The 26,442-nt window shown below is 37.7% G+C and overlaps 1 protein-coding gene across 1 annotated transcript in view; it reads right to left on the reverse strand.

The window, feature by feature from the left end:
• NBAS (NBAS subunit of NRZ tethering complex) overlaps window positions 1-26,442 on the reverse strand; it is a 394,400-nt gene that overhangs the window by 311,640 nt on the left and 56,318 nt on the right. The window contains exons 11-12 of the mRNA XM_026454698.1: window positions 23,366-23,434; window positions 8,207-8,335 (exon numbers count right to left, since the gene is read on the reverse strand). Of these exons, the coding sequence (XP_026310483.1) occupies window positions 8,207-8,335; window positions 23,366-23,434 (198 nt within the window). The remainder of the gene's footprint in view (window positions 1-8,206; window positions 8,336-23,365; window positions 23,435-26,442) is intronic.

The raw sequence follows: 26,442 nt of genomic DNA on the forward strand, positions 1-26,442 counted from the left end.
CTAAAACCTAAAAAGGTCGCTCTCTCCCTTCTCCCTTGAAGACCCTTATTCCAGAGGGCTCCTGCCTCATAGTAGTGGGGGAATGTTATACAGAGAAGCCAAAAGGAATCTGGACAGACAGGCCTTGCTGGGTTTCCCCTTCAGTCTACCACCATTAGGCCATACCCTTTTGTCCCATCATATTCTTACAAGGTTGTCCATTCTTCATCAAAACTAAGCATAAAAACAGTTTTCCCTGGGTCTTTATTTCTTTAATTTAATTTTGACAAGGTTTCTCTCTGTCACCCAGGTTGGAGTGCAGTGGCGTGGTCACGGCTCACTACAACTTGGACCTCCTCGGCTCAGGTGATCTTCCTGACTCAGCCTCCCGAGTAGCAGGGAACACAGGTACGTGCCACTTTTTATTTTTTGTAGAGATGAAGTCTCACCATGTTGCCCAGGCTGGTCCCAAACTCCTAGGCTCAAGCAATTCCACCCACCTAGGTCTCCCAAAGTGCTGGGATTACTGGAATGAGCCACACTCAACCAGAGTCTTCATTTCTGAAGGTGCCTGTGTCATGTAAAATGTTGATTAAATAAATTTGTCATGCTTCTCGTTAACCTGTCTTTTGTTACAGGAGTGATGGCTGTGTTGTCTTATGATGGGTTAGGAGAGGTATCACACCTTTCCACCCCAACAGTTTCTGGCACCCAACGTGGGGCAGCTGAGACACCTGACTTGCTCTGGAACCTGCAGACAAAATCCTGGAACAACTGACAAAAGGCGAGCAAAGAAAGGTAAGACATTTTTTGATTTTTTTTTTTTTTTTTTAACAAAGTGAGCTTTCCTGGATCTCTACCTATAGTGCCTGGTCAAGAAGAGAAGGTAAAAATTTCTCTTTATATCTTCCATTCCAATTTCAAGTTAGCAAGGAAAATCATTTGTTTTTAAATAAATGTGTTATGCTTTTCTCTTGTTAACCTGTCTTTTGTTATAGGAGTGTCAGCTGTGATCCTTATGATGAGTTCAGTAAGGTATCATGCCTCCCCACCTGACATATTCATGCTACCACATCACTGAAAACAGCCTAAAATGCCATCATTTTATACCACAGCCATAACCCAAAGGAAGATGTTCTAAGAATAGTTATAGCTTTTGTACAGAAAACCTATTATGGCTAAAGTAATGTTTTCTTTAGACTTGAGAATTTTATTTGCTAATTTTGTTACCACTAAAATCTAAATATAATGAAATCGCTGCCTCCCACTCCCGATATTTATCATGGGTTCTTTTCTATTTCCCTAAGCATCTCAGCTGGTTTGAGAAATAACGGGAAAGAGTACGAGAAAGAAATTTTAAAGCTGGGTGTCCGGGGAAGACATCACACGTCGGCAGGTTCCATGATGCTCCCCGAGCCGTAAAACCAGCAAGTTTTTATCAGCGATTTTCAAAAGGGGAGGGAGTGCATGCACAGGGTGTGGGTTACAGAGACCATATACTTCACAAGATAATAAAATATCACAAAGCAAGTGGAGACAGGGCGAGATCACAGGCCCACAGGATGGGGTGAAATCAAAATTGCTAATGAAGTTTTGGGCACCCATTGTCATTGATAACATCTTATCAGGAGACAGGGTTTGAGAGCAGACAACCTGTCTGACCAAAATTTATTAGGCGGGAATTTCCTCATCCTAATAAGCCTGGGAGTGTTACAGGAGACCAGGGCTTATTTCATCCCTTCAGCTTTGACCGTAAAAGGTGGCCGCCTCAATGGGGCCGTCTATCGACCTATCCTCAGGGCGCATTCTCTTTCTCAGGGATGTTCCTTGCTGAGAAAAAGAATTCAGCAATATTTCTCCTATTTGCTTTTGAAAGAAGAGAAATATGGCTCTGTTCCACCTGGCTCACCAGCAGTCAGAGTCCAAGGTCATCTCCCCTGTTCCCTGAACATTGCTGTTATCCTGTTCCTTTTTTCAAGGCGCCCAGATTTCATATTGTTCAAGCACACATGCTCTACAAACAATTTGTGCAGTTAACACAATCATCACAGCATCCTGAGGCGACATTCATCCTCCCCAGTTTACGAAGATGATGGGATTAAGAGATTAAAGTAAAGAGAGGCATAGGAAATCACAAGGGTATTGATTGGGAAAGTGATAAGTGTCCATGAAATCTTCACAATTTATATTCAGAGACTGAAGTAAAGACAGGCGTAAGAAATTATAAAAGTATTAATTTGGGGAACTAATAAATGTCCATGAAATCTGCTGCAGTTTCAGCCAGTCCCTCCATTCGGGGTCCCTGACTTTCCACAACAACCTTTCAAAGGCTTATTCATTCCACAAATATTTATTATTATTTATTATGTTAAGCCTAAGTTCTCAAAGAACTCACAGTCTGGTGAAATTGTGAAAACAGCTGTGGATTATACCAAGATTCATCACATCAACTGCCATCTTCCCATTTACTCTTCATTGATCTACTTAAGGTTAGTCCAACACCTACTATGTGTGAAAATGAAAATGAAGACGTAAGTTTGTATTCCATTTCTAGGCCTAAAGAAGTACAAATAGGCAAATAATAAAACTTCTTGAGAGAAAAATTAAGGCCGAAAATGAGATGTAAAGATATAAACATAACATTGGGAAATGTTTGAAATGAAAATCACTTAAGCAATTTTACTATATTCCAGACATGAACAAAATTTAATACTCATAGATTTCTAGCCAGATGGATTTTCATATTGACAATGAAAGCCAAAGTATTTAATCAACTCAAAACTGGATATTAGTAAATCAGAATAGGCACTTCTACAACTATCTTTAATCATTAGGTTTTACAGAGAAAATACTCAATCACACAAAGCATATTATAAAAACTAATAAAGCGGCAAATTGCATGAAGAAAGCCCCAGATGAGTTGAATTCACAATTTGGTAAAGAGGGTTAAGGCTGTGCAGGGTAGCAGCAACATTAGTTCCTTCTCAGGCAACATTTAAACTAAAATTATAAGCTGACTATTTTACATATTACCATATCATCGATTTGAAACTAATTGGTTTGTCTACTTACTTACTAGAGCAGCCATAAAGAGAGGCAAAACTCTGCCCTACCTGGCTGATCCAACCTCACTTGATCATTACTAGAGAAATGAAAAAAGAGTAGATGTCTCAGTATTTTTCAAAGCTTGATATTTCTCTTTAAAGGATTCCAGTGATGAGTACACACAGATACTTAGATATTTGGTAAACAACTATATTACACCTCTCAGTTATCACTACTTGCAAAATTCTAGGGTCTCTACATAATCAACTGCATGACTCCAGGGGATGTTATTCATATAAACTTCAAGCTGATATATCTCCCTTGCTTACCATTAATATCATATGCTAGTCTCTGATTTACCCAGATAAAAGTCAGTACTTCTAAATGTAAGCACTGTAAGTAGATACTCTGAAAAAAAGGCTTAACCTGTGAAGTCGGGAGACTTGAATCAAAATGGAATCTTGACTCTAACATTTAGTGATCTCAAGTTAACCTCTTTTAGCACCATTCCCATCTATGAAAAATGGTATTAAAAACATTTCACTTAACCCATTTATGCCTAGTGTTCCATTATTGGAATGCTAAACTTGTGGGAGTTATTTATATCCTACTGCTCAAGTTCATGGCCAAGGTCTGATTTTTCACACACAAAAAAATTGCAACCTCCAGCATACATGGATTAATAGGGTTGTTGTGAGACAAATGAAAACTATGCTCTGTAAATAGTCAAGCCTTCCTATACAAATACTATTTATTTTCAATAATTCTTCTCTCCAGCACTATCAGCTGACCTACATGCCTTTCCTGAGCTTATCTTCTCAAAATATTAACATGTCATTTTAATCATTTGTTCATAATTTCCCTTGGAAGCCTGTGAATATTTAAGAGCAGGGACTATGACATTGTATTCCCTACTCTAATTCTCAGTAGAATCAATAAATACTTGAACTTTATTATTTCACCATTATGTTATTATGTAAAGAGGAACAACCTACTCTACTGTACAGTCCTGTTACACATAGGTTTTATTATACTTACTCTAATACACTAGATTTTAGTAATTCATATGCTAAAATTCAAATCTAAAACATCTAAGTGATTAATTCTCAGGATACAGGAGACTCAAAGAAACTATGGGTGTTCAGACTCTTCTTGCTTGACAAACAGTTACCACCATCTTCACCCCAGACCTCACTACATCATGAATACTCTAGATATCTATTAGAAAGCTAAGGGTTTACCAATGAGAAGCTTGCTCAATTATTTATTCTGGTACCTGGTACACACTAACTAGCTCAAGAGCTAAGCAAATCTGAGAGAGCTGAAGGAATCTGTATCACATCCACTGAGAAAAAGGATTTGTCTCTGTGTTTTTAAAGATCATCAAATAAAAAGAATCAATGTAAAAAATTAATAATTATAAAGAGTGATTATAGGCCTCCTAACCTTTTACGTACAAATCTGATCTGATCTCTCAAATAATAGGATGCTACTAAATAACTAATAACGCAAATATTGTGGGAAAAAATGTGTGTAGTACACTCTGGCATTCACTAGCGTAATAAATAAGTATTCTTTTTTTTTTTTTTTTTTTTTTTTTTTGAGACGGAGTCTTCTTGCTGTCTCCCGGGCTGGAGTTCAGTGCCCGGATCTCAGCTCACTGCAAGCTCCGCCTCCCGGGTTTACGCCATTCTCCTGCCTCAGCCTCCGGAGTAGCTGGGACTACAGGCGCCGGCCACCTCGCCCGGCTAGTTCTTCCACTTATCTTTTTGGGTTTTTTTATGTATTTCTTTCCCACACGGTCATGGAAAGAACATATGCATCAGCGTCAGAGAGGTATAAAATCAAATCTTAGCTCTATTGTTTACCTGTTGCACAACCATAGGACAAAGTGTTCAGTAAATAATAAATGTAGTTAGAGTAAATTTTGTAAAAGTTAAAAGATGATCGTACTTCTGTACCTTCTTCCTATTAAGCTATACACGTCTACAATTAGCATAGAGAAAGAACCAGAGCTTCTGTGAAGAGGCTGAAGCCTCACAGGCGTGTTTACAGTGGAATGAGTTTTACAAAGTACGGCAGAAATGGTTACACGAAAGGAGAGAGCAGGGACAGGAGGATCTAGGAAGCAGAGCAAAGCAGCATGCTGATCAGACTGGAGAAGACGATAGGTTCACAGAGGAGCTTTCATTCTCATCACAGCCTCAGGATTTTAAAGGAAAAAAAAAGAAATAAAATTAAATGCCTTCCATGTTCCCTACTTTGGACCAAAATTTCCTATGAGGCTAAAACTGGCTAGGGTCTCAGAGGGCAGAGCTTGCCCTGTCCAGCTAGTCTCCCATATGCTGAACAGCAGTAGGAAAGGGAGGGGTGGCTGACCCCGGCCTGTGCTGTGATGAACTCTGAACCTGGAAAGGGACAGAGCCACAATGGGAATGGTACTCTGTAGGATCAGGGTCAGTAACTATAGCTAAGCCACTGCTCCCTCAGCAAAGGACACCACGATCCGTACAATGTCCTCGGTAATGCCAATCATGTTCACAGTTTTCAGTTTTGTGAGCCTCAAAATCTATTTTTTCCAGTTTACTCAGGCATTCAAGGGAAATAATTCATACCACCCAAATCAGAAGAAACTGACATATAATCCTAAAAATGTGTACATTTATAAAAAGATAAACAACTAGCTTGAGAATCAAGTTGTATAGCTCCTCTGATTGACAGATCAATTTAAAAGTCAAAAGCTCTATCTGAGGACTGTTTCAGGAACATGAAATCAAAGTCACATCCACAAAATGGATGCTCAACAACCAAGCTACAAAATTCCTCACGAATTATTCTTCCAGACTCAGGGTATTTGTTCAAAACACTTTCACTAAGGCATGACAACTTCCAGCCTGAATGCTCTCTTCCCACTATGAACACATTTTTTCAATTTCTGAGGTCCCTCCCTTTCCCGTCCCATTACTTTTCTGATTGCATATTTCAAACTACTGAAATATTTACACCTATTCATTCTCTGGTTTTAAGGTTTTTAAACAACTTTTACTTTTTTTAATAGAACCACTCAAAATTAATCAATGAATAATATTCATGAGTAAAGAGTAATGCATTATTATAGCATTGACTGGCAACTAATGACCAAAAAAAATGCTAACCAGTCAAAAAGATGAGCATATTCCAGTAAGGGCCACAAAATAAGATGCAATTTATCTTTGCAGGACAAAAAAAAAAAAAAGGTCTCTAGATATTCAGTAAACAAAAGAGCGTACTAACCGATTTTGCTGAGTATAGCCCTTACGCTGGATGTATAACATACTAGGATACACAGAAGATGAAAGATTAAGAGTGCTTCGGAAATTGATAAATATTTCTACTAGGTGAATAAAAGTAATTTTAAAAAACAGAAAGCCAGGGGGGAAAAATGCCTTTATTATTCAGAGTTTTCACCATTTAGAAAAATGTTGCCCAAATCTAAAATTTCCCAAATACAGTGAGAACATCAGGCTCCTCTCAAACGAAAACAGCTGAATACTTTATCACCGTGCATTGATAACCATGAAAAATACGAAGTATCTTTTGGATCAATGATATGAATAATGCTTTATTTTGAATAAAGATATGAAAAATGGACTCGTGTATTGTGCATCAAGTACAGTCATCCCTCGGTATATGCAGGGTTCCAGGTATATCAAAATCTACATGCACTCAAGCTCCCCAGAAGACCCTGCTGGACCCACCGATACATAAAGTCACCTACCCTATCCACAGATGTGACATTCTGCAAAGACTATTTTCGATCAGTGTTTGGTGGAACAAAATCTATGTACAAGTGGACCCATGTAGTTCAAACCCATGTTGCTCTAGGATCAACTGTGTAAGTGATATGAAATATATGCCCTATAAATTAGCCTACACTCCCATCTTCAGTCAGTTCTTGAACAGCCAAGTGGAAGTTCTGCTGCCTGACATCCCCAGCTAAATACATTACACAGTTTTGAGAGTTCATCACTTCACCTCTAGAAAGAAGAAATGAGTCAATTTAGCATAATTCAGAGCAGAGAGAAAGACTGTCCCTTTTATTTAGCCACCAAGGTTGCAAGCTGAGGAGTACTTCGGCCACTGAGGACAGATCTAGATCCAATAAGGGAAAAAGAATGGTAAACATGTGGAGACAATATTAACTTGAAGTTGAATGGAAACTAGGGAGAAAATATCTTCCTAAAGCTGTGTATGAGACAAAAAAATTAAGAATAGCTAAAACAAATTTAAATCTGTGAATCAAGTAAGAAAATAGAGAGCCACTTTCTCTTTTCCTCTGTCATTCTGAAAAAAATTCCTTATTAATAATCCTCTTAATTACGACATTGATCCATTCAGGTCATTCAGGAAATAGGCTCTAATGTGAAAATCTCAAAACTACCCACCAAAAGCTGAATATGCCTAGAGGAAAACAGAGTGAGGGGGTGAGAGAAGGAAAATTAATCCTTAAAATGGTAAAATAAAAATGAATCAGAGAGTAAAAGATTTATAATACAAGCTATTTCCAGTTGAGGAATTTCTTTAAACCTTTACTCTATCACAATACATGGCTTTATATAAGCAGACCTTTCTTTCCCCTTGTGAATTTAAATTATAATAGATGCCACTAACTAGTGTCACTCTACCTGTCACTACATAACAAAATCATCTAATCCTTAAAACCTATCATTCCATGACACTAACAAAGAGTTCCATCCTTCTCTATATCTTAGCTACCCAGTGAAGAGAAGGTAACTCCCTTCAAGTAGGCCCCAAATAATTAGTGTTGCAAGATTTGAAAAGAACTGTAACCCTTTTAGGATTTGACCCTCCAAATCCGTGATATTAACTTTTGCTGAAATGTTAACATCTCGATTCTGTACTTTTGGAATGACAAAGTGGGAAAAAATGAAGAGTTTAACAAACTCTTTTACAGATTACACTCTGTACACACAGTGTACTGCACTACAATTTATAATCAGTCCACAGTATTAATCTATTTTTAATTTATCCCACTGTAATGATATCATAATTTAAAGGATAGAATAGCCTTGAAATGATGAAAATAAATAGCTGTGTGCTATCAATAAAATAAAATTAGCATTGTCAACACTCACCCTTAAGAGAGTCTCATTCTAATAATAATCATAACCAAGAGACGTACCTGCTCATTTTGACTCCATTCTCCCTGTTGCTTCAGAGATGGAATCGCCCAGATGCTCAGTTTCCCTGAGAAGTGAATGGCTGCCAGGAGCATCCCATCCGGAGAAAGGCTCATCTTAAAAATTCCATCCTAAACAAGAATCATAAGGTCAGGGCAAATAAATTATGGTCAAATAGAAATAACTCAGAATTAAATGACACTCTTTAGAGGTGCCAAGTTATAAACGATCTTTAGTAACTAAGAGTTCCACCAGCTTCGTACCATTATAAATGTACTTCAGCATAGAGAAAAAGAACTCCTGACTTTAAGGAGTTTGTTATCTACTTCAGTTATAATTTATACATAACCCAAAACCCAAATACGTAAGCATTATAAATATATTTCTTCACACATCAATCACCATGAGTTCTCAACACCTTCTAAGGTTGGTCTTGACTAGACTGTCAATTCCTTAAATTTTGGGCCCAGATCTTTACAAGATTCTATATCTACACAGTGCCCAAAGTATGCTACATATCATAAATAGGCCAAAAATTCATGCTGCGGAAAAGAAGGAAAGGAGTAGAAGAGAGCTAGAGAAAGAGTGCAAGAATGATGGAAACAGAAGAAGATAAAGAGGAAGAAAATGGTCCTTCATTTAAGAAATGCTATGAATGTTTACAATTTTCCAAATCTGCTGCCAAATTATCCAGTTTAAGGAATCTAATTGTTACTACAGGACAGAAAAATTTTGTAATAACTGATTTCACATAGTCAACCAAAAGGTACACAGAGAAAGAGTTAGCCTTCCAGTCCTTCTTGTCCAAATAACCTGTCTTTTCCTTTCTCAGATGCCACAAACCATATGAACAGAAGTCATATGAGCAGAGACATCACCTGCCACCCACCTACAATACACTCAGAAGACCTGAACAAACACTAATTGGACAGCTATTTCCCATTCAGGTATTTATTAAGAACAGGGTCCAAGGTAGTCTGCCCACAAAGAATAAAACAGAGACCAGAAAACAGCAACCCATAACCATATCTCTTCTGAACATTTAGAAAATCTGGCAACACACAACCCACATCCCCAGATGACAATAGAATTTGGTAGCAGATGACCCCTTAGAAGAGTCATAAACTTTCCAGTTAGTCAGTGCCTGCACAGTTCACTATTACTTCTCCAGTACTGGGGTCAAATACTAGCTATATAACTGAAAATGAAACATGATTATACTGCAAATCAAAATTATTACACTTGATCCAATTCACTAACTTATATTATCAGCCTGCCCTCTGTAGACATTTAAGTCCTCAAGTTTCAAATGACTAAGGTGCTTTAGCCATCAAAAACAGAACAATTTCAAGAGGTCAGGAACATTGTTGAATGAGTACATAGATGAAAAGATCAGCATCCTCTAATCACTTTACTAAAGACTAAAATTAATTTAACTAGATATAATAGGTTAATCCCAGAATCCCACAATTAAATGTAAGATTGAAATACAAATGCTTGAAAAAGGAGAAGTAATAAAAGCAAAACTACTTCAAAGCAAAATTTTAAATCTACCACATCCCTTCCTCTGAGATGGGATCAGGGAAAGAAGTACAAGACAAAGGGCCTGACGTCCTCCCTCCTCAAATTTAAAGTCAATAAGCTCCGTGGTTTTGCATAAGGAGGCCTCAGAAGCACAGATTTTTACCAGCCAAAAGAACTCTGCCCATCTTTCAGATTTCACAAAGGAAGAGATTAAAGTCCTGAAGGCAAAGACACTTGCCCACGATCACTCAAGGGTGCAGGGCAAACTCCAAACTAGAATGTGGATGTTTTCAATCCCAATCAGGGCACTTCCATGAGCCAGGACTGTGGTCCTCACCTGGACCCTGGCCTAGTTTCTAGTCACAAGCAGGCCCCTCAGCAGAAATTATGGTCAAGTATAATTTGTTGTTTTGATCACTTGAATAATCAGTCATGTGTGATCTGTATGGTAATTCCCAGGTATTATAAATGTTCCATTATACGACTCCACTGAAAGTGCTCTGAAAGCAAGAAAAAAGTTTATGAATCTCTTTAACAACAACAAAAGTATACTGAATAACTTCACAATAGCAATATGACCAGGAAAGCACTGAATAAATATGTAGTTTTTTTAATTTAAAAAAAAATTCTTCCCTCTTGATGGGGTTCAGGACATGCTACTCCAAAATACAGAATATGTCATGTTGGCATCTGAGAAAACATCAGAGGCAGGAAGGTCATTCTCACCTTCCCTCCACTCTTCCTCCATGAAGCAGGTCATAAAATCCAGGAAGAATTTTCTGACCTTTTGCTAAAAGCAAGTCATGATGCTCATTCTGGAGGTGCCCTCCCCAAACCTGGCAGAAAAGAACATCCTTCTCTCTGAAGAGAGTCACAGTGAGAATGTGAACAAACAGGCCTTGCTAAGTTCCTCCCAATTTACTGCTATTAAATCATACTTATCCAACCATACGTCCACAACTATCCACTTTTCTTCTTCAAAGCTAGCATTAAAAATACACAGGTCGGCCAGGCACCGTGGCTCACACCTGTAATCCCAGCACTTTGGGAGGCCAAGGCGGGCGGATCACAAGGTCAGGAGATCGAGACCATCCTGGCTAACACGGTGAAACCCCATCTCTACTTAAAACACAAAAAATTAGCCAGCTGTGGTGGCGGGCGCCTGTCGTCCCACCAACTCGGGAGGCTGAGGCAGGAGAATGGCGTGAACCCGGGAGGCAGAGCTTGCAGTGAGCTGAGATCGCTTCACTGCACTCCAGCCTGGGTGACAGAGCAAGACTCCATCTCAAAAAAAAAAAAAAGAAAAGAAAAATACACAGGTTTATCCATTTTTTTGAATCTTCATTTCCTTATGAAAGCTCCCATGTCACATAAAGTTTACATTAAATCTATCAGTATGTTTCTCTTGCTAATCTGTATTTTGTGATAGGAGCTTCATCTATGAATCTAAGAAAGGAAAGAGGAAAGCTACTGTTCCTCCTCTACACTCGCTTCTTTCTTTCCACAAATTTAAACAATAAATTGTATTAACTAGAATGTTTCCATTTGCTTTCATATGGTGGATACTTAATCCCCTTATTTTCATTAGACGCCATGATATCCACACTGAAAATGTAGTATTTCTTTCTTGAACTATCTTATTGTAGAAATTTTCACTTACACACAAAAGTAGAAATTACAGTATAATAAATATCCACATACCCAACCTGCTTCAACAAATATTGACATTTTTCAGGCATGTTTCCTTTATCTCTCCACAATCACCACCATGCCAGAGGATTTGAAAGCAAATCCCCGTCATTATTTTGCTTATAAATACACATCAAGTATACATTTCTTTGAAGTCCCAAGTTATCTATTGAACGTTCATGTGTATGCATAGTAAGATGATAGAGTTACTAGTAGTAATTGGATTGTAGCCGCTCAAGATGCTCAAGACACTTAGGTTATATTGAAAATATAGTGTTTTCCTTCTGAAATAAAACTCTGCTCTTTATTTGTAGAAACGTTTATTTATTGATTTCTGAGACAGGGTCTGGCTCTGTCCCCCAAGCTGTAGTGCACTGGCATGATCTTGGCTCACTGCAACCTCCCCCTCCCAGGCTCAAGTGATCCTCCCACTTCAGCCTCCTGAGTAGTCAGGACTACAGGCATGCACCACCATGCCTGGCTAACTTTTGTACTTTTTGTAGAGAGGGGGTTTTGTCATGTTGCCCATGCTGGTCTCAAACTCCTGACCTTAAGTGATCTGCCTCCCTCTGCCTCCCAAAGTGCTGAGATTACAGATATAAGCCACTGCACCCAGTCCGTAGAAACATTTCTGAATTCCTATATAACATGCAGGGGGGTTCTGGCCCAGGGAATAATTCATCATCCCAACATTAACTGTGGACCAAAATCTCAAGCCACAGTTAGAAAATCCACGCTAAATTCTATGAACAGAGTCTGTGGTATTTGGGAGTCTGAGTGTCTGTTGATAAGTAATATGGTTTGGCTCTGTATCCACAGCCAAATCTCATTTTGAATTATTATAATCCCCATATGTCAGGGGAGGGGCCTAGTGGGAGGTGACTGGGTCATGGGGACAGATTTTCCCCATGCTGTTCTCATGCTAGTGAGTTCCCATGAGATCTGATGGTTTAAAAGTGTGCGGCAGTTCCGCCCTCATTCTGTCTCTTTCCTACTGTCATTAAGATGTGCTTTCTTTCCCCTTCATCTTCCACCATGATTGTAAATTTCCTGAGGTCTCCCCAGCCATGTGGAACTGTGAGTCAATTAAACTTCTTTTCTTTATAAATTACCCAGTCTCAGGTAGTTCTTTATAGCAGTGTGAAAATAGACTAATACAGAGGGCAAGGGAGAGAATACCAGAGTTTGTGCCTTGGAAATGTGAGGATATGACTTTTCAAGGAACTATATATCACAATAAAAGTAAACCTCGGCCAGGCGCAGTGGCTCATGCCTGTAATCCCAGAACTTTGGGAGGCCAAAGCATGTGGATTACTTGAGGTCAGGAGTTCAAGACCAGCCTGGTCAACATGGTGAAACTCCATCTCTACAAAAATACAAAAATTAGCCAGGCATGATGGCAAGTGTCTATAATCTCAGCTACTTGGAAGGCTGAGGTGGGAGAATGACTTGAACTTGGGAAGCAGAGGTTGACACGAACCAAGATCGCACCATTGCACTTCAGCCTGGGCAACACAGCAAGACTCTGGCTAAAAAAAAAAAAAAAAAAGCAAACCTCAAACATTTAAACCATGATTCTTCATACTTTATTAAAATTTCTCAGCACAAGTAATAATCTTGTTCTCTTCTTTATTTGAATTAAGAAGTTGTAAAAGCAATAAAATTCATATGTGGCTGCAATTTTCTCTTCTTTTTCTTTTTTTGGAGATGGAGTCACTCTGTCGCCCACACTGGAGTACAGTGGTGCAATCTCGGCTCACTGCAACCTCTGCCTTGAGGGTTCAAGGATTCTCCTGCCTCAGCCTCCCAAGTAGCTGGGATTACAGGCACCTGCCACCACACCAGGCTAATTTTTGTATTTTTAGTAGAGATGGGGTTTTACTATGTTGGCAAGCTGGTTCAACTCCTGACCTCAGGTGAACTACCCACCTTGGCCTCCCAAAATGCTGGGATTACAGGCATGAGCCACCATACCCAGCCACAATTTTCACTTTAAAGTAAGTCTTAAATTCCTTTCACATTCCTCAGCTATGAATGTCATTTTTATTTTAACCATCATTTCAACAGCTGAAATGTTGGTCAACAACATTCAACTTGGCTCTGCCACTAGTAGTTATGTGACCTTAGGCACATTAGTTAACTATCATAACTAAGAGAAACTTTATCTTTTTGAAATAAAAATAACAACACCTATACATTATAAGATTACCCCAACGATAAAATTAGGGTGTATGTAAAGTCATTTAATATACTTATCATATAACTCAGCTTTCTAAATACAGAAGTTAGTATGAAGATTGGATTCTACCTGAATCCATAATAAGACATCTTAATCGTAAATTCCAACAACATGTCTTATTCATTTGGCACTCTTCACTTGCACTTTAGTAAGACCTTTCATATTAGGGGCATACATTGATACTTAATTCTTCTAACTTCTAAGTAGCACTTTATCTAGCCTCACTAACCACTTTATGTGCTCCGTGAGTATAGAAACTCCATCCACATTATATAAGTGCTGGAATACAGGAGCTGAAGTAAGACAATAAATAGTGATGTTCCCAAAAAAAGGAGGGTATCAGGATCAAATGGACACCTGCTCCACTCCCAGTACTTAGGATAAATAGAAACCTAGGCTGGAAAAACACAGGCATATGTTCCTTGAGAAAACTCCCAGGTATCTCTGATGTGTACCTCCACTTGTAATCTTCCACTTTAATTCTGCATTTTTACCACTCTTTTTTCATTTTGCTGAGGAGGCAGCCAAAGCCCAGACGCTCATGTGGGCCTGACAAGACTGTGGCAGCAATACAATAACTTTCCTAACATGCAGGGAACATCTCTTGGCATTCACAATAGGCAATTTCCTCAATGCATTGCACAGAAAATGGTGAGTAGTCTCTTGCCAAAATGCTGACCAGGCACTTGATAAGTACTATTCACATAAATAGAAACTGGGGGAAGTTATGCACACTCCAATAGTGGGAGACAAGAGATTCTGGAGCAATCGGCGCTCTATAAGCTCTCAGAACTAACTGGCCTGCACCCACTTGTACAGGGTAAGTCCCATACTAATATCATCAAAAACAGATACGATCCCCTTGATAAAAGAAGACACTACCGCCTATACAGTTTTCTGCCTAAAAAAGCAAACAAAAAATCTGCATGATCTTTAAATCCAACTACTAATTTATAAGAGCACATGGACACAAAAGGACAAAAGAATAAAGAAAACACCACTATAAAGATGCAATGAGTAAAATGAAAAAATAGTTTCTTCAACAAATAATTTTTAAGAGAAAAAAAGAAGATATGGAGGAGGGACCAGCAGATAGAGAAAAAGAGACTTAAAACACACAGTTTTTTTTTAAAAAGCCATATTATTAGAAATGAATACTTGCATGATAAAAGTATCATTAAACAAATAAACCCAAGCCAGAATAATGGCTGCTTGTGGAGGCAGGGTGGGAACTGTGTTTGTGACAGGGTCCATGGAAGGTAGCTGGCAGAGTCCTGTTTCTGCCCTGGATAATGGTTATAAGGTTATGTACTTTTTCAGTGTCAAACAAGAAGCACTTCACACCTACTAGGATTACTAGAATAAAAGACAGATAATAACAAGTGTTGGCAAGGATGTGGAGACAATGGAAATGCCATACTCTGATATTAGGAACAGAAAGTTCCTAATATCAGAAGGTGCCGCCACCTTGGAAAACTGCCTGACAACTCCTCAAATGGCCAAAGTTATCATAAGATCCAGCAATTCCACTCCAAGAAAAATTCAATGATATTTCCACAAAAGAACTTGTACACAAATGTTCACAGCAGCATTATTTATAACAGCCAAAAAGTAGAAACAACCCAAATGTCCAACTGATGAATGGATAAAGAAAACACTCTGTGTGTGTGTGTGTGTGTGTGTGTATATACATATATATATCTTCCATTCCAATTTCATATACACACACACACATACACAAACACAATGGGCTATTACTCAGCAATAAAAAGAAATAAACTACTGATACATGCAACAACATGGGTGAACTTGGAAAGCATCATGCTAAGCGAAAAAAGCCAGTCACAGTGGACCACATATTTGATAATTCTATTCATAGAGAATATCCAGAATAGGCAAATTTATTCAAACTAAAAGATTAGAAGTTGCTTACAACTTGAGGAGACAGAGTGTTGCAGCTGATAGTTAAAAGATGCAGGGGTTTTTTTTCCAGAGCAATAAGACATTTAAAATTGATTCTTGAAATCATTGCACAGTTCTGTGAATATACTAAAAAACTCTGAATTGTATATTTTAAATGAGTAAATTGTACCACATATGAATATTTCAATAAAGCTGTCCCCAGACTACTTATTAAGCCACACATCTGTTTGATGCAATTTCCTACATCTGTATTATATTTCACAGTAAAAGCTTAGGAAGGAAGAAAGCATGGGAGAGAGGGAAGGAGAAGGGGAAACAAGAAAAGAGGAAGGGAGGAAAGGAAGAAAAGAATGAGGGAGAGAGGCAGGGAGGAAGAAGGTGCAAAAAGAAGCTAGCGGGAATCTGATTTAACTTCTCTCTGCAAAGGAGCGAGAAATTCCAGGCACTTTTCTAGGTAAAACAGATGTGACCCTAACTTCATGGAGCCATGAAATCACAGATTAGGTAAATAAACAAACTAAGAAATAAATCTACATTACAAACTGTGATTACTACTATGGAAGAAAAGCACAGAGTGCTCTAAGAGAGAATAACATTAGGAACTGTATTTAAATTGAAGGACTATAAGAGGAATCTGAGGATATGAAAATAGAGCTGATGCCCAAAGATGAGAAGAAATTAAATTAATGAGGACAAATAAAATAAAACCATTCCCAATAGAAAAAAATGGAATCCACAGAGAAACGAACGTGGCACCCTTGATGAGCTGAGATAAGGCCAACATAACTAAAAGAGAATGAGCCACTGGTATGAGATCAGTCTGCAGAGACAGTCATGGGCCAGCTTATGTAATGTCTTTTTGGATAATGTTAAGCATTTTATTCTGTCATCATTCTTAGTTCAACAGAAAGTCACTGAAGGCTTTCTTCAAGCAAGAAAGTGAGCTTATCTGATTTACATTTTTTAAGTCACTAAGGTTGCTAGGGGAACTGATTAAGTATCTGCTAACCTAGGAGAGATGAAAAATTATACGATGGTGATAGCCACAGAAGAAAAAAGAAGTAGAAAGATTCCAAGTACACTCTGAAGATGATACTGGTAGCGAAGGTGTTAGATTAGATTAGATGGGGGGATGAAGGACTGGGTGGTATCAGCAATAATTTTCAGGTATCTCCCTTTGCCAAAAGGATGGATTACTGAGGCAATCAAGTCTAAGGCAGAAATGGTTAGGGAAAGAAAAATGAGAAGCTATCAGAGTTTTGTTCTGGAAATGTTTGATTTAAAATGCCTGAAGGCTATCCTACTGAAGCTGTCAAGTGAGCAGCAGGGTATACAAATCTGACGTGCAGAGGAGAACTGGGTTACAAATGCCAGCTTAGGACTTCTTGGGATCTGAAAGGTACTGAAAATCTGAAAATACTCATATTTTATACATTAAGAAGCATGGAATATATTGATATTTATAGCATCCCAAACCCACAGAACACACATTTAATTTGCTCCTACTAACACCTATGAGTACCTATTAAAATTACTTTTAATGACAAAAAATTAGTAAAACATTTCCTTGTATTTTACTATAGTGTACTTCTATGTCATCTATAATAACTAAGAACCAACTCTATCAGAAGATATGTTTTTAAAAGCTTTTCTAACAAATTATTAAAGGAACTAAAATTTTACAACTTTTTCCCCTAAATATAGTATACCTTTCCTCCACTGATTTGCTGTAACTAATCTGCCTGCAAAATGGGTGATCGGTAAAAACATTTACTGAGTGTATAAAGTACATGTAGGGGTGTACAGAAATGGGAAGTAGCTCACCCATTCTCCACTAAGTTACTCCAACTTTCCCCTCTGGAGGGCCCATAAAAGAACATGGCAGCAATATAGTATCAAACTACTACAGATGCTAGAGTTCCACTTGCTATAAAACCTCACTTAATTTTTCTAATCTGATTCTAATCTATAAAATTTGGATAATACTATACCTTTTGGGTTGTGAGATTTAAAAGATAATTAAAATATATATGTTTATCTGTATGCAGATACACAGTGTCTGCATATAAACATTTAAAATGGGACTATTCAAAAAATAACAGATGCTGGCAAGGTTGTAGAGAAAAAGAAATGCTTACACACTGCTAGTAGGAGCGTAAATTAGTTCAACCATTGTGGAACACAGTGTGGCAATTCCTAAAAGACCTAGAAACAGAAATACCATTCCAACCAGTAATCCCATTACTGGGTGATATGGTTTGGATCTGTGTCCCCACGCAAATCTCATGTCAAATTAGAGGAGCAGCCTGATGGGAGGTGACTGAATCATGGGGGTAGATTTCCCCTTGGTGTTCTCATGATAGTGAGTTCTCACAAGATCTGATGGTTTAAAAGTGTGTGGCACTTCTCATTTGCACGCTGTCTCTCTCCTGCTCCACCATGGTAAAGATGTGTTGTTTCCTTCCTCTTCCCTGTCCACCATGACTGTAAGTTTCCAGAGGCCTCCCGGGCATGCTTCTTGTTAAGTCTGCAGAACTGTGAGTCAATTAAATCTCTTTTCTTCATAAATTACCCAGTCTCGGGTAGTTGTTTTTATTTATTTATTTATTTATTTATTTATTTATTTATTTATTTATTTATTTTGAGAAAGTCTTGCTCCATCACCCAGGCTGGAATGCAGTGGCGCGATTCTTGGCTCACTGTAACCTCTACCTCCTGGGTTCAAACAATCCTCCCACCTCAGCCTCCCAAGTAGGTGAAATGACAAGTGTGTACCACCACACTCAGGTTTTTTTTGTATTTTTAGTAAAAAAGGGGATTCACCATGTTGGTCAGGCTGGTCTCAAACTCCTGACCTCAAGTGATCTGCCTGCCTCAGCCTCCCAAGTGCTAGGATTACAGGCGTGAGTCACTGCATCCAGCCTCAGGTAGTTCTTAATAGCAGTGTGAGAATGGACTAATACACTGGGGAGTATAAACTGTTCTGTCATAAAGACATATGCACACATATGTTCACTGCAGCACTATTCACAATAGCAAAGACATGGAATAAACCTAAATGCCCATCAGTGATAGACTGCATAAAGAAAATGTGGTACATACATGGAATACTATGCAGCCACAAAAAAGAACAACATTATGTCCTATGCAGCAACATGGAGCTGGAGGCCATTATCCTCAGAAAACTAATGCAGGAACTAATGCAGGAACAACCAAATACCACATGTTCCTACTTACAAGTAGGAGCTAAATGACGAGAACACAAGGACACACAGAGGGGAACACCACATACTGAGGATTATGAGCAGGTGGAGGGTGGGAGCAGGGAGAGGATGAAGAAAAACAACTAATGGGACTAGGCCTAATATCTGGGTGATGAAATAATCTGTACAACAAACTCTCATGACACAAGGTTACCTATATAATAAACCGCACGTGTACCCCTGAACTTACAATAAGTTAAATTTTTTTTAAAAGTAAAATTTTAAAAAGTAAAATGAGACTATTTTAAAACATTTTGATTGAGAAGGCACAGTCATCTTTTATTAAGGAAAATTGCACGAATTGTTAAAATATGAACACAAAGAAATTGTCATGAAATACAGCTTGATAGCGAAGACTGAATATCACTTGTATCTGCTACAATCCACTCTATTCCACCAGCTCCAATATCCATTTGTTCTTTCTTCATTAAAAATACTATTAAAGGCTGGGCACGGTGGCTCACACCTGTAATCCCAGCACTTTGGGAGGCTGAGGCGGGCGGATCACAAGGTCAGGGGATTGAGACCACCCTGGCTAACACGGTGAAACCCAGTCTCTACAAAAAACACAAAAAATTAGCCGGGCGTGGTGGTGGGCGCCTGTGGTCCCAGATACTTGGGAGGCTGAGGCAGGAGAATGGCGTGAACCCAGGAGGCGGAGCTTGCAGTGAGCCAAGATGGCACCACTGTGCTCCAGCCTGGGCGACAGAGCGAGACTCCATCTCAAACAAACAAAAATAAACTATTAACACTTTCTACTACTGGCAGCAATAATTGGAAAATGAGTTGTACTTTCTCTCAAACATTGCAATAAAACTTCCTAACTAACTGTCCTTTCCAAGACAGGGTTTTTAAGAATGTTAAACATCAGACCTTTGTACTGAAATTAATCACCTGTCATCTAATTTAATAGTCAATTAAAAATGAGTGATTTACCATTTCCTGTAACTTTCAAATACATAAACTGTATTAAAAAGAAAGTAGTTTTCTAGTGCATACATTCAAAACATTCTGAAGTACTACATATTCTTAAAGAAAAAATACTCAGATCAATAAAGGCAAATTTATAAGTGCTGCTCTTCCAACATTCCACAAGTATTTATTGAATATTATATATTCAATATTAAATATTAGGTGCCAGGCATTGTTTTACACTGTAGGAAGTCAGCAATGAACAAAACAAACATAAATCCCCACCCTCAAGAAGTTTACTAGATATTCTAGCCCATTATATGTTAGAAGGCTGACACAGACACACACACACACAAAATTAGAAACCTATCCTTCAAATCAAAACAAAGTCAGCCTCAAAAGCCCGATTAATAACCTGTGACAAAAACACTGTAAATGCATGAAGGAAAGAAAAAAGCTTTTTGGAAAAGTAAAAATAAAAAATTCCAAGCCAATATCCTTTATAAAATAATATAAATAAGTCTTATTTTTAATATACTCTTCTAAAAAATAATACTGGCCAGACGTGGTGGCTCATGCCTGTAATCCCAGCACTTTGGGAGACCAAGTCCGGCAGATCATGAGGTCAGGAGAACCAGATCACCCTGGCTAACATGGTGAAACCCTGTCTCTACTAAAAACACAAAAAATTAGCGGGGTGTGGTGGCGGGCGCCTGTAGTGTCAGCTACTCAGGAGGCTGAGGCAGGAGAATGGTGTGAACCCGGGAGGTGGAGTTTGCAATGAGCCGAGATCGCACCACTGCACTCCAGCCTGGGTAACAGAGCGAGACTCTGTCTCAAAAAAAAAAAAAAAAAAGATAATATTATATGCCAGACAATGAGAAGCTATTTTTTAAAGCCACGTAAGTTTTGGGTATAACAAACCACAATTCAAAAAGAACCTGTGGACTACTAATTATTAATTCTATAATTCAGGATATAAAGAAATTAACAGAGATAACAGCAGTCACCATTATTATTTGCTGAGTATCTGCAATATGACAATCACTGTCTTAGCTATTTTACGTATATTACCTCTAATACTATACAATCTCAGTGTTGTTACTTTAGAGTCTCATAAGTAAATTTTTTACATGAACTAAATATTAATAATACGGTTATACAGGAAAGCAGGCCCATTTTGTAAAGATATTAGTAGTTAAGACGAACATTTTTTTTTTTTTTTGAGACAGGGTCTCACTCTGTCCCCCAAGTTGGAGTGCAGTGGCACAATCATGACTCACTGCAGCCTCGACCTTGTGGGCTTAAGTGATCCTCCCACCTCAGTCTCCCGAAGAACTGGGATAACAGGAGTAAGCCACCACCCCAGGCTAAGAGGAACAGATTTTAAGACAAAAATAATTGCTGCCAAACTTGAGTAGTAAAATAGATAATTCTTTCTAAGATATTAAGTAATTTATCATCTCAGCTACTTTGAAACACATCTTGGTTTCTGTTTCTTCCAAATTACCAACTAAAGATTTAAGACAATAACCAACTAGAAGTGGTGAAAACAAGCACTGGATGACAAACCAACAGAAGACCAAACACATCTCTGACACCATCTGGATAGGTGAGTTCAGGCACACATTTCTCCTGAGGCCTTAATCTCTTCATCAATAAAAAGTAGGCATCATAATGCCAGCGTAGGTGATGCAAACTTCCTGTGAGATCCTGTGAAAATACTTGTCAAAGTGTTCACAATAATAAGGAATTATTAGATAAGCCCTATGAGCTCTTTCAGCTCTAAAATTATAGTACAGTCATGTATCACTTAAGAACAGGGAGAGGTTCTGCAAAATGCGTCATTGGGTGATTTCGTCGTTGCGAAAACATCATACACAGAGTGCAATTACACAAATCTAGATGGGATAGCCTACTACGCACCTAGGCTGGGTGGTATAGCCTGTTGCTCCTAGGCCACAAACCTGCTCAGCATGCTACTCTACTGAATACTCTGGGCAACTGGAGCACAATGGTATTTGTGTATCTAAAAACAGAAAAGGTACAGTAAATGGTATAAAAGGTAACAAATGCCTGTACAGGGCATTTACCATGAATGGAGCTTGCAGAACTAGAAGTTGCTTTGGGTGGGTGGGTGGGTGGGTGAGTGAGTGAGTGAATGAGTGAGTGAGTGGCAAGTGAAGGGGAAGAAGGCCTAGGATAGGACATTACTGCACACTACTGTAGACTTTAGAAACACTGTACACTTAGGCTCTACTACATTCATTTTATAAACTTTCTTTCTTCAATAATAAACTAGCCTCTTACTGTAACTTTTTTACTTTATAAACTTTGTATTTTTTTACCTTTTTGACTTCTGTGATAACATTAGCTTAAAACACAAACACGCTGTACATATATCTGTCTAAAAAATTTTTTCTTTCTTTACATTTTTGTACTATAAACTTTTGCATTTTATTTTATACTTTTACTTTTTTAAACATTTTTGTTAAAAACTAAAACACAAATACACACATCAGCCTAAGCCAACCCAGGGTCAGGATCATCAATATTACTGTCTTCTACCTCCACATCTTGTCCCACTGGAAGGTCTTTAGGGACGGTAATACTCACGGAGTTGTAATCTCCCATGATAAGAATGCCTCTCCCTGCAATGCCTGAAGAACCTGCCTAAGGATGTTTTATAGTTAACTTTTTTTTTAAATAAGCAGAAGAAGTACTCTCTAAAATAATGATTAAAAAGTACAGTACAGTCAAGCCCTCCATATCTGCAGGTTCCACATCCTCTGATTCAACCAACCGTGGATTGAAACTACAGCATTTGAGGGATATAGAATCTGCAGATATGGAAGCCTGACTTTTCATATCAGCAGGTTCTACTGGGAAAGAAATTGAAGCAGTGAAAAAGATTAGATTATTTGATTTTCCCCCAAGACAGGAGTATGATTTGATTCGCCTACAAGACAAGAGTATGATTTGATTCCCCAGTGTAGATCCAGACTCTTGTGAAAGTCAAACAGAGAAACAAATGTAACCACCTCGCAGAGGCAGTTCCTGAGTATCACTGATATTCATCTGGACTTAACGGTCTAACATCCTTGCCATGGATCCATGCTTTTCCAGCTAAGTAACAAGACAGTAAAACAATGGTACTTAAAACCCAGGGTCAAGAGGCACATTTCTTCTTGGAGCATCAGTAATCTCAGATTTGGGGAAGAATTTTTTTTTAATATTAAGCCAGAGAAGGATATATTATGAACAATAATGCAAAATTCACAAGATTTGTAAAGATAAAATACGAAATTCAAAGATATATATATATAATGCTTCTAGGAGAATTCCTTGAGCTATATTCCCAGACCCCCAAGAGGGCTGAGTATATCCTCTATAATTATTTTTCTTTTAAGATAAGGTTGATACACAGCAAAATATACAAATCTTCAGCAACAGCTCTATGAATTCTTACTAATGCATATAGCCACATAGTGTACATTAATACACTCAGATGAAGATACAAAAAATTTGAGGTTCATTCAGCTTTGACCTTAAAGGTACTTCCAGGTAAAAATGTTTGAGAAGCCCACCATAGTTAAGCCAATTTGCGTTACCTGTTCTTGTCCCTGGCGACTGTAAAACTTGATGCTTAACATCCTTAATAATCCCAGTGTCTTCGGTGCCTGCGAAATAAATGCATCATACGAAGAAAGATTATTGAAATGACTTATCATTGTAAAATGTCCTTTTATAATGAAATGGAAACCATAGCAAATTTAGTATTTTTTTAAATGATTAAAGAAAATCACCAATAAGGTGTCAAGGATCTTGGTGAGATTGTTTTTGTTTAGAAAAAAAAATCCACCAAGTGGTACAATCTTACAAAATACCTCCATGATCAAATGCTTTTTTAACTATATAATCAGTAAAATTTATGCAAATCAGAATCCACTGAACGCTCTTCTCAAGTAAGGCTGCCCAAGTTGCCATTTTATCCTAACATCAGTATGGAAAAAGTAAAAACTTCCCAAAGAAATTTCATCTATTATTTCATCTATTAACAATTGATTCTATGTTTGAAAAACACCAAAAAAAAAAAAAAAAAAAAAAAAAACACTTCATCTTTAGATATCAATGAATAAAATAACTTAATATAACACATGACAATTTTTGTCTTTAGACTTAGAAAGTATTTTTTTTAATGGAAAATAACATTGTTGAGGATGTAGGGAATCTGGAACCCTCATACACTACTGATGGGAACATAAAACCATAGTCACCATGGAAAATGTTTGGTGGTTCCTCAAAAACTTAAACATAAAACTAACATGTGACCCAGCAATTCCATCCAAGATTTATACACAAAAGAATTGAAAACAAGCATTCAAACAAATATTTGTACATGAATCATGAATGTTCACAGCAACAATATTCACAATAGCCAGAACTTCTGAGTTGAAAACATTAGGGACGGCCTTGATACACATCTCCAAATACTTCCAAAAATATTAACAACACGAAAGCGAGATAAATCTACACAAAAACCATGCTCTCAGCTTAGCCTGAAGATAGAGAATAACCCAAATTTTACAGTAATTGTAAGCAAAAAGAAATAAATTACCAAATCCCAGTGTATCATCTCCATTGCTCCTGCTAAAACCTATGTCCCCCCTCACCCCCACTGTGACCTGCCACAAGGTGTGGTGGTGAGCAAAAGCAAACTGAAAAACACCCAGGGAGGACAGAGGGGACTAAGGTGCATTTAAAACCAAAACCACCACCAAAAAGACCAAGTCCACTCCAAGTGAAAATACTATAACAGCATCCAGGATGATCAGACATGGCCTACAGGGAAGGGACCTAAGTGTGGGCATGATGTGAAGAGGCAGGCTTCCAAACACAGAGTTTCTGAGGGAGAAAAATGGCAAATAGGAAGAAGTGCCTTTTGCCAAAGGGGTGGCAAAGGGGAAAGGAAGCAAAGGGGCAAATGTAGTGTGCAGCAAGACAATAGACAACCACAACATCAGAGGATCCACGCCCCCTCCTGCCACCAAAACAAAACCAAAAAAATCTAGTAAGGTATTTGAACTTTGCTATACTGACAAAAGAAGGCACCATTAACCTACGAATCTTGTAAAGTATTCCAATATCACAAAAATGAACAAGAAAGAGATTCACAAACACTTTGCAGACATGAGAAGACAAAAAACACGTATCAACAAAGAGAAATTATGGCTGAAAAAACAATCATGAAGCCAAAGAAAACTTGAACATAGCACTCCAAACGGAATTAAATATAGTCAGACAAGCATTTGAGAATGTGGACAACTTGAAAAACCATCAAAAAAAGTCAGTAACTGAGAATAGAACTGGACAAAAAAAGTGAAAAAGAATTAATAATAAAAAGCTCAATAAATTCAGGAAAGAAATGTAAGAAAAAGACAAAATTATCTAAAAAATAAAGAATACAAGGTACTCAACGGAAAATTTAACAAGGGGCTTTAAAGGAAGACATGAAAACAATGAAAAAATGAAAATGAGTTAAGAAGTGAAAAGGAAATGAGATAAAAGGAAGAGGTAAAAAGAGTAAAGAAAAACTACTGGAAAAAGAATATAGTAAAAAGCAGTAACATTTGGATTGCCATAGAATCTGAAGAAGATAAACAAAACCAAAGCATAGAATATTTAAACTATAATCCATGAAAACTCTACAGAAAAAGAAAATGGAAAAAATAGAAATAGAAAAAAACTGAATCTACACACTAAAAGAACCAATGCATACCTAGGAAATTTAAACTCAGAATGATCAATTACAATATCCTAGGAAGCTATTAGATTTCAAAGATAAAGAAAATAAAGACCTGCAAGAAAAACTGACTAATAACATACGAAGGGTAAATAATTTGATTGCATCAGACTTTTTAAACCCCACATACAAAGCAAAACAAGAGTAGCATTTTTAAAAAGTTTAATGAAAGAAAAGGCGAACCAAGGATTTTATATCCAGACAAGTTTTCCCTCAAATGTCAAGGCTATGGCAAAACAGTTTTGAACATAAAATAAAAAAACTTAAGAAACTCATCACCTATGATCCCTTCTCAAAACATACTAGGAAATAACTTCATCCAACCACAAGACGACTGGGAAAACTTCAGCAAAATAACTGAGTAAGCATTTTAAAGTACATAAATAAATGACTAAGACTAAAGAAAGCTGGGAAGAAAAGTAGACACTAATGTATAAATATTATGTATGTGACAATGCAGATATAAAACAACAAAAAAGAGAAAGAGGAAAGCAGAATAAGCTGGGTTTTGTATAAGCAATTAGTAGAAATGAAAGAATACCAAGAAAACAAACTCGTAAAATGCTGGAAGACATTGATAATATCAATAAGGATAGTTTCCATGAAATGATGGAGGCAAATCTCCATTCAAGTGAATTCAAGAGAGAATGGAAGAAGAGGAATTGGAAACAAGTACAGACAACTCTTGAACATTGTAAGGAAAGGAAAAGAAATGGGATGGTAGCTAGAGGGCAAAGTGGAGTTTGAAGAGTTTTTGTGAGAGGAAAAATAAAAGCATGCTATATGCTGATAAACCTAAGAGATAACAAAATTCCTGATGTAAGAGGAATATCCTTCAACAAACAAGAGTGGGAGATCTAGTGGACAAACACAGGGGTTGGCCTT

The sequence above is a fragment of the Piliocolobus tephrosceles genome, chromosome 15, assembly GCF_002776525.5.
Source record: "Piliocolobus tephrosceles isolate RC106 chromosome 15, ASM277652v3, whole genome shotgun sequence".
NCBI lineage: Eukaryota > Metazoa > Chordata > Mammalia > Primates > Cercopithecidae > Piliocolobus > Piliocolobus tephrosceles.